At 38.9% G+C, this 12,659-nt stretch overlaps 1 protein-coding gene across 2 annotated transcripts; it reads left to right on the top strand.

The window, feature by feature from the left end:
- Nucleotides 1-695: 695 nt before the first annotated feature.
- Nucleotides 696-12,167, top strand: LOC118763350 (MRN complex-interacting protein-like). Of its 2 annotated transcripts, XM_036502768.1 has the most exons (6): nucleotides 697-1,080; nucleotides 2,489-2,621; nucleotides 3,699-3,875; nucleotides 7,119-7,282; nucleotides 8,994-9,799; nucleotides 9,878-12,167. In XM_036502768.1, the coding sequence occupies exons 2-6, from the start codon at nucleotides 2,502-2,504 to the stop codon at nucleotides 9,973-9,975; spliced, it is 1,365 nt and encodes a 454-aa protein (XP_036358661.1). In that variant the 5' UTR covers nucleotides 697-1,080; nucleotides 2,489-2,501; the 3' UTR covers nucleotides 9,976-12,167. The 2 variants fall into 2 exon arrangements, with proteins under 2 accessions (XP_036358660.1, XP_036358661.1); XM_036502767.1 differs by having other exon boundaries at nucleotides 696-1,080; nucleotides 8,994-12,167.
- The last annotated feature ends 492 nt before the right edge of the window (nucleotides 12,168-12,659 follow it).

The following is a 12,659-nucleotide window of genomic DNA, read 5'->3' as shown; positions in this document are numbered from 1 at the left end:
TAGAAAATGTCAGCTATCTTTTGATAAAAGCAGACGGATAATGAAAATATTTGTTCGGCAATTTCCGTAAAATTTTTTATTTCTTTAATTATTTTCAGCTGAATCGCTTGTTTATATACTTTTTGTGTATGTGTGTGTATCTATGTATATTTGTGTATGTTAGTATATATTTATGCGCATGCATGTATATTTGTGTATGTATGCCTATACACAAATACACATACATATACAGTACTTACATAAATATGCATACATACAAATACATAGACGAAAAATATATAAACATAAGCGACTAGGCTGAAAACATTTAAAGAAATAAAACTTTTTACGGAAACTGCCAAACAAATACTTTCATTATCACTCTACCGTTATCGAAAGGTAGCCAAAATTTATTTTTCTGGAAGTTATGAGGAAACGAAATCGAGGGTGGGAGGGGCACATTCGTGTAGGTACACCTTCATCACTTCTCACCTCTATTCAGTATACACTTTGTTTTCATATTATGGTCAGAACACATATACGAAAACAGTCACCTTTTATTCAATATGTTAAATGAAATAAGGAAATACATAACTAAATCAATAATTTATAATAGTTTTTCTGTGACATTTTTTCCTGATATATTTTTTGGGAGATGAAGCTCAGGGGAGATAACTCCCATATTACTTTGCGCGGCAAATCTGAAAACAAGTGTTGTTTTGTATACGACTATTTATTTCCATTTTATATAGTGTATGCGTGTGTAAATATATACACACATACAGTAGTATATTTGTTTATATTTTAAACATTGTATAGATCTGTTTTTAAATTATACATTGTATATATGCACAACTGTGTCTTAGTGTATGTCATGTTCGTATATTAACGGCTTCTACATTACATTACATGTATACATGTGTGTATATGTATTTATGTTTATAACATTGTCGGTTTTACCATTAATTTGGACCCTCTAACTGTGTCTTATCTACTATTACCGTATTACTTAATATCATATCCCATTGAATAAGAATACTTGTGGTCCGGAACACAAACCTATCTGCCTTCATTTGTCGCGTCTCGTAACGTCTTTTAACGGTTAGTATGATTTAACTAAAATATTTTAACGAAGGTCGACTTTGCCTTGCATCCTATCGGGATCGGTAAAAGAAGTACCAGTCGAGTTCAAGGGTTGATGTAATCAGCTTCTCCACCCTCGTAGGTGCTGGTCTTGTGTCGAAATTAGAATATTATATAATGAATATTCAATATTATATCTTGGATATCACGGAATTGGAGATCCTAAACAGAAAGTATTCCAACTTGAATGTATGTTGGTTAATTCCTTAGTGTATGCAAAAATATGCTTTTATTGTTATAAGTGTGGGTTCGAAGTTAGGGTTGCGATGACGTAACCCTAATCCAAACTTTCCGAATAGCTGTCAAGAATTACATTTTTTTTTTTTTTCATACTTTTGTTATTTTCTAATATCCCTTATTCTGAAACACGTAAATCGCATTTCAAAAAGAAATTTTTTCAAAAATCCATGTTTATCAAACTTCTTTATCACCTCGTTCGTCGTGCTTTCGGAATAGCTGTCACAATTAAATTATTTTGTTGTCGATATTTTTCGTCATTGTCAAATTCCGCTTAGGTCGACTTTGCCTTTCATCCTTTCGGGGTCAATTAAATAAGTACCAGTTACGCACTGGGGTCGATGTAATCGACTTAATCCGTTTGTCCTTGTTCGTCCCTTCTGTGCTGGTTCCATGTAAAAAGCACCCGTGCTAGGGCTGTGTAAAAGCACCCAGTACAGTTTGTAAAGTGGTTAGCCATAACAGACAGGGAGCCTGAACAGCCCTTCAGCTGGTCAGCTCCTGTCAAACATCTAACTCATGCTAGCATGGAAAACGGACATTAAATGATGATGATGATAATGAACATGATTTTAAACATCAAATGGCTAAGTTGGTACACCTGAATAAAATAAGAATCAAAGGGGTCCATAGATAAATAAGTATTTAAAATGGCTGAAAAGCACTTCTAATATATTAGCTGTTAAACGTTGATGATAACTTGTCTCTCTCTTTTACTTGTTTCAGTCATTTGACTGCAGCCATGCTAGAGCACCGCCTTTAGTCGAGCAAATCTACCCCAGGACTTATTCTTTGTAAGCCTAGTACTTATTCTAGCGGTCTCTTTTGCCAAACTGCAAAGTTTTGGGGATGTAAACACACCAGCATCGGTTGTCAAGCGATGTTGGGGGGACAAGCACAGACACACAATACATACATACATCTAACAGGCTTCTTTCATTTTCCGTCTACCAAATCCACTCACAAGGCTTTGGTCGGCCCGAGGCTATAGTAGAAGACATTTGCCCAAGGTGCCACGCAGTGGGACTGAACCTAGAACCATGTGGTTCGTAAACAAGCTACTTACCACACAGCCACTCCTAGCCTATTGTCTTTACATTTTTTTTTTATATCATGTTATTACCAACAGGTTTATCACAGTCATGCCTCAAGTTTTTCATGTGGTCAGGTGCTGTGAATGTGAAACATTTCAAGTACAGCAGGTGAAGAAAGTGAGGAAATGGTCGTGTAAAGTCTGTGGACAAAAACAATCCTTAATCAAGGTATGTGCCTCTATGACCTTTTCACCTTTATCAGTTTTGTATGTCCATTGCAGAGTATTTTTATCTTCATTTCTATTCTAACTTTTAGACCAATACTTCTAAAATTTGAAAGGAGTCTGATCTCTTAAACTTTTTGATTACCAACCTGCCTGACGCTGCTTCTGGTTCTATTACACAAACTTCCCATTTTAAAGTGATCACCAAACAGGTAACACCTTATGTGGGTGAAGACCTTTAGCCTGGAGTGCAGCTGTTTCTCCTTTCCCTACTCACTGTCTTCAGTGCTTGACATTTTTATAGAGAACCCATTTCTCGTCACCAGTCACTCTTCGGACCAATAGAAGGTTCATTCTTGAGACATGACAGCAAAGAAGAGCACACATTCACTCTCTGCATGCAATTAGACTCGGAAAGTTTGTGAGGAATCCATTGACCCAATTTGCTGACTTTTCTGTTGCATGCAGCTTCTATGCAAGTTCCTCAACAGTTATGATGAGATTTTGTTCCACCAGGGTTTGCCGAATGTCCTTGTCTTCTAGGTTGTAGTTTCCTGCTTGGAATTTCTGGAACCACTGTTGACACTAGCTTATGCTTATTGTCCAATTCTCATAAACTGCATTAATATTCCTCACATTTTCTGTTGTGTTGTTGCCTTTAGCCTGGTACAGCTATCTGGTTCGCCAGTCCTCAGTCAAATCGTCCAACCCATGCTTAGCATACATACATATATATATATCATCATCTGGTCTCCATGCTAGCACGAGTTGGATGGTTTGACATGGAGCAGGTTAGCAGGAGCTGTCCAGACTCCAACTGTCTGTTGTGGCATGGTTGGATGCCCTTCCTAGCACCAACCACTTAGCAGAGTGTACCGAGTGCTTTATACATGCCATCGTAAATTAAGACCCTCCATCAAAATGTCATGTTAATTTATGTTTTAAACACTATCATAATAATAACGACAGTTATTTTACTAAATTCTTCATTAGCTTCAAAATTAATAGGAACAAAAGCAGCATATTTCAACAAGAAATATGGTAACGAAACGGTTAATGCTAAATGTTATTGTCGTTGCAGGAGTATGGCAGAGGATCTGGAGCTGACTGTCGGCATCATGTCCAGAAATTGAACTCGTTACGCCAGGATATGGATCGAAAGGAATTTGAGGAGAACCTTTCTGTACTCTGTCAGCCGGAACAACAGCAGAAACATCAACAACAACGACAACATCAACAAAATGTTGAACAAGATTCAGTGAGTTACTTTAAAACAAATCAGAAATATAAATTTTCAGGAATTATATTTTGCAAATGGAGAAAGGTGGTTCATGAAAGGTGTTGGTGTGGTAAATACATTTGCTTCTTAGCGGCATGTTTTGGCTTCATTCCCACTGCATAGCACCTTGTTTCTACTATAGCCCCAAACTGCACAAGAGCAGTGTGATTGGATTTTGTTGGTAGAAACTGAAAAGAAGCCTGTTGTGTGCGTATACATATATCATCATCATGATTTTCTTCTTTTTTTTTTTTTCGCCCTTTTCAAGCCTATCCAGGTTCATGGGCCCGGTTTCCCGGTTTCTGTGACGTATGTGTTCCCCCCAGCTGGACGGGACGCCAGTCCATCGCAGCGTTACTCAAAAAACAGAAAGAGAGAGTGAGAGAAAGTCGTGGCTAAAGAGTACAACAAAGGTCGCCACCACCCCCTGTTGGAGCCTTGTGGACCTTTTTGATGTTTTAGCTCAATAGACACACACAACGCCCGGTCTGGGAATCGAAACTGCGATCCTCCGACCGCGGGTCTGCTGACCTAACCACTGGGCCATTGCACCTCCACCATCATTGTTTTAATATTTACTATTTCATGCTTGTATGGGTCAGATGGAATTTGTTGAGGCAGATTTTCTACAGCTGGATGACCTTCCTGTTGCCAACCCTCACCTGTTTCTAAGCAAGGTGATGTTTCCCCCATGACCAGATAAGTTTTCACAGAATATCGGAAATAAAGCGCCGCTTGCATGATGGCGACAATCACATGATGTTATGGCAAAGACACATACACACACACACACATATAGATATGGGCTTCTTTCAGTTTCCATTTACTAAATCCACTTACAAGGCTTTAGTCACACCAGAGCTTTTTTAGAAGACACTTAACCAAGGTGCCATGCAATCAGATTGAACCTGGAACCATGTGGTTCAGAAGCAAGCTTATTATTTCTTTTTTGCCCACAAGGGGCTAAACATAGAGGGGACAAACAAGGACAGACAAAGGGATTAAGTCGATTACATCGACCCCAGTGCGTAATGGGTACTTAATTTATTGACCCTGAAAGGATGAAAGGCAAAAATCGACCTCAGCGGAATTTGAACTCAGAACGTAAAGACAGACAAAATACCTATTTCTTTATGACCCACAAGGGGCTAAACACAGAGAGGACAAACAAGGACAGACAAACAAATTAAGTCGATTATATCGACCCCAGTGTGTGACTGGTACTTAATTTATCGACCCCGAAAGGATGAAAGGCAAAGTCGACCTCGGCGGAATTTGAACTCAGAACGCAGCAGCAGATGAAATACCACAAAGCATTTCACCCGGTGTGCTAACCGTTCTGCCAGCTCGCTGCCTTAAACTTCTTACCACACAGTTACACCTGTGCCTGTTAACAGATATATGTGTATGTGTGTTATTAGGCAGTATTGGTAAATTCTTGATAGAGTAATTCATGCGGTATAAATCCATTTTATATATTGTGTTGGAATTCTTAGAATTCTCAACTTTTGGCTAACATGTTAGTCAATATTAACCACAAGTGAAGTTGAGAATCTAAGGAATCTGCCAACACATAAAAAATGGATTTATACATGTGTGTTTGTGTCTCTGTCTTGGTATATCATGATAGTTGGAAATGCTGGCCTTAGGGAAATTCTAAAATTTAAAACTATTATTACTACTGCTACAACCACTACTGAAGGTGGCAAGCTGGCAGAAGTGTTAGCGTGCTGGGCAAAATGCTTAGCGGCATTTCATCCATCTTTACATTCTGAGTTCAAATTCCGCCAAGGTTGACTTTGCCTTTCATCCTCTTGAAGTCAATAAAATAAGTATCAGTTGAGTACTGGGATCAATGTAATCAGCTTTTCCTCTCTCCAAAATTGGTGGCCTTGTGCCAAAATTTGAAACCATTATTATTATTATTATTATTATTACTATTATTATTATTATCATTATTATTATTATTATTTTTAATCTAGGGTGAATGAAGGATAAGAGATGTTATGGTATGACTGAAAGCTTGGAGAGGGGAAGTGGCAGGGGCAGTAGCAAAATATCTTCATGTAATACAACAGACATTTAAATGGATATGATTTTTCTAAGGATGTGGGCACTACTTGTCAGCACAATCTTTTGGATTTCTCTGAGACATGGTTCTCCTGAGATATTACTTAGATGTTTCTGACATACCATTCTTATCATACCTAGGGCACCCATAAGTACCAGTGGAACTCTGGGGTCAATGTAATAAACTTCCATCTCCCCTCAAAATTGCTGGCCTTGTGACAAAATTAGAAAGCATCATTATTATTAAAGCAGCAAGCTGGCAGAATTGTTAGCACAGCAGACAAAATGTTTTGCAGCATTTCTTCCAGTTTACATTCTGAGTTCAAATTCTGCTGATGTTGACCTTGCCTTTTGTCCTTTTCAAGGTCAGTAAAATAAGTACCAGTTGAGTACTTGGTTCAATGTAATTGACTAACCTCCTCCCCCAAAATTTCAGGCCTTGTGGCTATAATAGAAAGGATTATAATTAGTTTTTTTATTCTTTTTGTCTCAAGTTTTGTTGTAACTCCTGGAGTCTTGCATGTGGAGCAGGCTTGCTACCTGCAGCCTATGGTACCATGCTATAATAATACTTTCCTGATTATTCTGACCATGCCAAACCTTTTTACTAGGCACTCTATTCTGATTTCCTTTATATTAGTAGGCATAGGAGTGGCTCTGTGGTAAGTAGCTTGCTTATGAACCACATGGTTCCAGGTTCAGTTCCACTGCATGGCACCCTGGGCAAGTGTCTTCTGCTATAGCCTCAGGCTGACCAAAGCCTTGTGAGTGGATTTAGTAGACGGAAACTGAAAGAAGCCCATGTTTGTGTGTCTGTGTTTGTCCCCCCAACATCGCTTGACAACCAATGCTGGTGTGTTTGCGTCCCTGTAACTTAGCGGTTCGGCAAAAGAGACCGATAGAATAAGTACTAGGCTTACAAAGAATAAGTCCTGGGGTCGATTTGCTCGACTAAAGGCGATGCTCCAGCATGGCCATAGTCAAATGACTGAAACAAGTAAAAGAGAGTATTCCTCTTGATGCCGTCTGATACTGTCCCCAGGGACCCAACAATAATTGGCACTATCTTCACTTTTTTCATTTTGCATAGCCAGGCTATTTCATACTAATTATTACTACTAATACTGTTGTTCTTATTATTATTATTATTAGGAAGAAAGTAATGAATGTACCTCCTCTGGACAGACTTGCAACAGGTGGCAGAAATTTCTCAATTCAAATCTTGATACTGAATCAGTTTATGAGGATCCAGAAGACAATGACACTGTTAGTACTGCTGACCAGTTTGAGGTGGGAAGTTTTCAAAATTTCAGAAAGTGAGTTTGTCACATTTTATTGATCTTCCTTTTAAATTAACCCTTTTGATACCAACCAAGCTGCCTGAAAGTGCTCCTGATTCTTTGATGTAAATTCACTGTTATGATAGTGGTCTAAATTGAAACCTTCTATCAAAATTTCATGTTAGTTTGTATTCCAGACACCAGCATAATAATGACAGTTATTTTAATAAATTCTTCATTATCTTCAAAATTAATGAAGCAAAAGCAGTATATTTCAGTATAGATATATATATATATTAGACATCCTGCCTTTAACCCTCCAACGCGGAGTATAGGCCACTTATAGTTGAATTCCAAGTCGCATAATTTTTCACTGCCATACTTATACTCTGCTATGAATGTCCCCCTTTCTCTAGTTCCTTTTGTGTTGATCTACGCCGCGAGTTCTTAGGCCTACCTTTCTTTCTATATCCATCCGGATTCCACTGTAAAGCACTTTTAGCTACATTTGGTGTGCCTTTTCTAATTGTGTTTATGCACCCTGCGCATTCTTCTAATAATGAAATAAAAGCAGCCTTAATTTTCGACCAAGTGTATTCTATTGTATTGCCTTTAAAAGAGGAATGTAAGGTTCAACAAAAATACAATGTTGATTTACTAAAAAATGAAGACACCCAATTAAAATATAGATATGGTTTTAAAAAATGGTTAACACAGAGACAGAAGGTTGAGTTTGTGAAATACATCAGACAACCTGTCTATCATTCTTATAAATTAACTGAGAGACATAAAATGTTGAGTCTGTGAAGTAGCAGACAACCAATTAGTCCATCATCATCATCATTTAACATCCATGTTCCATGCTGGCATGGGTTGGACAGTTTGAAAGGATCCAACAGGTTTGAAGACTATACTGTGTCCCAATGTCTGCTTTGGCATGGTTTCTATGGATGACTGCCCTTTCTAATGCCACTTTACAGCATGTACTTGGTACCATTTTTGTGGCACCAACCTGCAAAACTAAGATACCCTTTGATTAAGTAGGGCTGTTGTCGAGAGAGAGAGGTAGCTTTATGCTGTGAGATAAAGAGTTAAAGTGAGAGAGAAGGGTCCAGAACAAGTTTCTTGCTGTAGAGGGACTATAGTTACTTGTATTATAGAAGAGAAGATGGGAGTGGCCAGAGTGATGCTAGAAAGAGAGAAAAATAACTGATGAAATGTCTACTATAGACTAACCAGCTCCATGTCAAGATATAAAGTGAGTAGGAGAAGGAGAAAAGGAAGTGTGGGTAAATAGAGGTTGCAAGAGTTTATAGGAGAGTGAGCGATGGTTAGAAACAGGGAATGAATGTGGGCCTGTGAGTTATCAGACAACCAGGTAGTTGTTCTTATAAATTACTTGAGAGACATAAGAGGTTTGATTTGTGAGGTTAAATGTTGGTTGGTTTATTACTCCAGACATTATAGCTTTGAAAAAATAACTGTTAAAATCGAACTGCACTCTTCAAAACTTGCACTAAGAATAAGGACAAGGAAAAATTACTACCAGCTTTTATAGTAAGTTGATGCAGGTAGTTAATGCAATCCCCCTCTGACTTAGTTCATGCAATTGAAAAAACTGTATTATTTATGGGATGACCCAATACACTCACCCACACACACACACACACACACACAAATACATGTATATACATATATCTATGTATGCACGCCGTTGTTTTAACCTTTATTTTCTTCACAATTTCAGACGTCCAAAATGGTCAGTTTCAGAATCACATCACTACAGAAAAACAGTCTCGAAACACTGTCCACCTGATGCTTCCTCCAATGACTACCACCACCGCTACGTCCAGGCACTAAAAAGCGAACCCTCTCTGAATGCTGAACAGCATCGGCCTTCCTCCGAAAACATCACTGGTCAACCTAAGAGGACAAAATATTGCAGGACCCAGGGTGCTCCTTTTACTAATTGCTTTACTAGAGAAAGTGACTTTACCGGAGTCCAGTTTGTTTCTAATAGCGGCCATCGTCCTGGTAATGTTTTCAAACCTGCATCACATGTCACATCAACAAATCTCATGCCATCAGCTACTACTTCTACTACTACTACTACAGCAACTGCTTCTACCACTGCTGCTACATGTGATGTTACTACTGCCAGTACCATAAAACATGATGAAGAAATGTATTCGTGTTCAACAAGACGGTCATCAGTACTTGACAATTCTCCTGGTAAGGCTAGTAACACGCCATCATCATCTTTCCATCAAAAGTCACCAACTGGTTCCATTAAAGCTGTTCATTCTACTAGTTCCTCCTCATCAAAGTGGAGCTGTTTTTTAAGCAACCCATGCCAGATGGAAGATTCTGTTGACGACAGTGACAATGATGATGATGATGATGATATAGATGATGGAGATGGTATTGGTAGTGATGGTGGAGGTGTTGGTGTTAATAGTATGAATACTGGTTCAGTCACGCAGTTCATCCCATACAACAGAACTCAACATGAAATACCTACATTTGGGAACAGTTTGCTTTCTGCAAAGGAGAATGGTAAGAAGGGACACATTCAGGACTCTTCATGTCAAAGATCAAATGATTGCCTTCCATTGACCTCAGTTTGCCAAAATCCCATTGTGAAGTCTACTAATGTGATCCCTAAGGATTTCACTGGTGTAGACAATATGTTCAACCTGGATGAAAATGAATTTGATTTTACTTTCTAATAATTCAGTGAATTTGAGTTGTTTTTTTTTAACTCTAGAACAGTGGTAAGATCAGCTGAAATGGCTCTATGACACTGTATGCGTTGGTTAATACACACACATGGCACCTTGGGCAAGTATCTTTTACCGTGACTGCAGGCTAACCAATACATTGTGGGTGAATTTGATTGACAGAAGCTGAAAGGCTGTTGTGTGAGTGTAACTTTGTTTGTCTCCCACCACTTCACCACTAGTGTTGATCTGTTTATGTGGTAAAAAACCAATATAATAAATACTGGGCTTACAAATAAGTGCTGGGATTGATTTGTATGACTTTAAACCTTCAAGGCAGTGCCCCAACATGACCACAGTCCAATGAGTGGAACAAGTAAGAAACATACGAGGTGGTATCAAAAAGCTCCCGGTCTAGTTATGTATAATTAAAAAAAATAACTTATTTACCTAAGTTTTAACATCATCTCCTTCGAAATAGTCACCTTCCGCATCAATACACCATTTCCATCATCCCTACCACTTTTGGAATCCTGCCTAAAAGTCGTTTTCTATAAGTGAGTCAAGGACCTTCTACATTTCACTCTGGACTTTGACCTTTGAGCTGCATAAGTCCGCAAGTGCTAATTCTGGCGAATAGGGTGAGTGCGGAAGTCATACCATGTTGTTTTAAGCGAGAAACTCATGAATGAGAACTCGGTGACAAGGGGCATTGTCGTGAAGGATCCAGCTCTTTGCACTCCAAAGATCCAGTTGCTTTTGCCTCAAACGCTTCAAAACATTGCAGTAGAACTCTAGATCAAGAGTCTGGCTATGACGAACGAATTCTCAATGCACAATACCACATTTCCAGTAGTGACACTCTTGACAGGTCTTCAAGATTATTCACTGTATTCCAGGGACTTCTGCTTTCATAGCGCCCACATCACTCAAAACATTTCATATGACCCATTGCCTCGACACCGTAAGCTTGCTGAAGCATGCTCAATGTCTCTGTCGCAGACTTCCAAGTTTAACGGAGAACTTTATGGCTCTTTGTTCCAAAATCGCAGACGACAACATACACATGATCATAAATTTCACAATTTGCGAAGTAAACACAGTGATACCACTTGGAACATTGCCCCATGAAGGTCACTGCAAGCTCTCACTCCGCTCGCAACCATGTTTGCTGCCATCTGTTGGCGTACTACAGAACTAGTCCGGCAACGTTTTGATACCATCTCGTATGTATGTGCTTGTGCAAGCGCTTTCCCCACTTCGTTTTGTTTATCTATGCATGGTTATGTCTTTAGCAAAAAATATGAAATATTTTTTAAACAAAATATATAAAATTGCTAGGAGTGGCTGTGTGGCAAGTAGCTTGCTAACCTTTGTCGGAGACGGATGTGTTTGTTTTTGGGGGAGAGTTCTTGCTGCTTGATGCCATGTCTTTCGTCGTGAAATATTGAACTTTGAGGCTCGACTACAGGTAGACATTTGTTGTATTTTTTTGAGGGCTTAGTGGAGCTTGTTGCCTTGTATTTAATATTTTTTGGTGAGTAATAGACTCCACTCTGCTCCGGACATTTGCCTGCCTGTGGCCGCCTATAAAGACTCATTTTGCAGTGAGAATTGTGTTTTTTAAGGAGGCGTAGCCCCTCCGCAAAAATTAATTTCTTTGCGAAATTTATCTTTATGTCTGTGGATTACCAAGGATTACCAAGGCAGGAGGGACTGTTTTTGCAAGGTGGACGTGAGTGTGTTGGCTCTGGCCAATTACAAGAAAAAAGAACAAAAACAGAGAAGGTTGTGATTTTGTTTTATCTGAGCTGGGTGTAATTTTTTGTTAACAAATTTCGCCCATTGCTGGGACAATTTCGCCTGCTCTCGGCGGCTGCTGTTTTGTGAATTTAGTGTGAATTTTTAGGATTCATTTTAAAAAAAACAGTGGAGGGGCATATCCTTGCCCGAATGATTAGAACCTGTTACAGTTGCTGTTGCAGTTACCGTTGGCTGTAGCCAGTATTGTGTTTGGATTTATTGGATTTCTTTTACCAATTACGGGTAAAAACGATTCATACCAAGGAACCTATGTACATTTAGCCAGGAGTACCTTTTCGGCCGAAAATTAATTTATTTCTTTGCCTGGATTTGAACTCTCTTCTTCAAAGCTTTCGTTTATTTAAAAAAAAAGAACTTTTTTTGAACTGTTATTTTTATTTTATTTCTTCCTTTCTGTTGTGTCTTTCCTTCTTCTTTTTTTGTGTCTTATTTTATTTTCTTACATTTTGAACTGTAATTGAACTTTGTGTTGAAATAGCAAAGGAATTTCTTGTATGGGACTTGACACCTCCCCAAAAATGGTTAAAAGAGCTTGAAAGGAAGACGATGGTGTTGACTTATTCAAAGTCGCTTGACACCATAGCCGTCTTCCCAAGGGCCACAATTTTGAATGAGCTGGCAGATTACATGCCAGCCATTAAATTTATTTCACGGGGAGTCAAATATGCAACGGTCTGGTTGCTATTTGACTCCCCCCAAGAAGCTTGTGATTTTGCAAGTCAGCCCCTCGAGGGTGAGGAAATAATGTTTCTTCCAAGCTATTGTGAAAAGAAATTATTGAAAGTTTGGATCTGCGGTTTGCCACCCGGAGTTGAGCCCGAGTGGACAGAGGACTCTATCCGCCGGGGTCTGGGTAGCCTTACCAAGCT

The sequence above is a fragment of the Octopus sinensis genome, linkage group LG5 (assembly GCF_006345805.1).
Source record: "Octopus sinensis linkage group LG5, ASM634580v1, whole genome shotgun sequence".
NCBI classification, from domain to species: Eukaryota; Metazoa; Mollusca; class Cephalopoda; order Octopoda; family Octopodidae; genus Octopus; species Octopus sinensis.
This window is presented reverse-complemented; position numbering and strand designations above follow the sequence as displayed.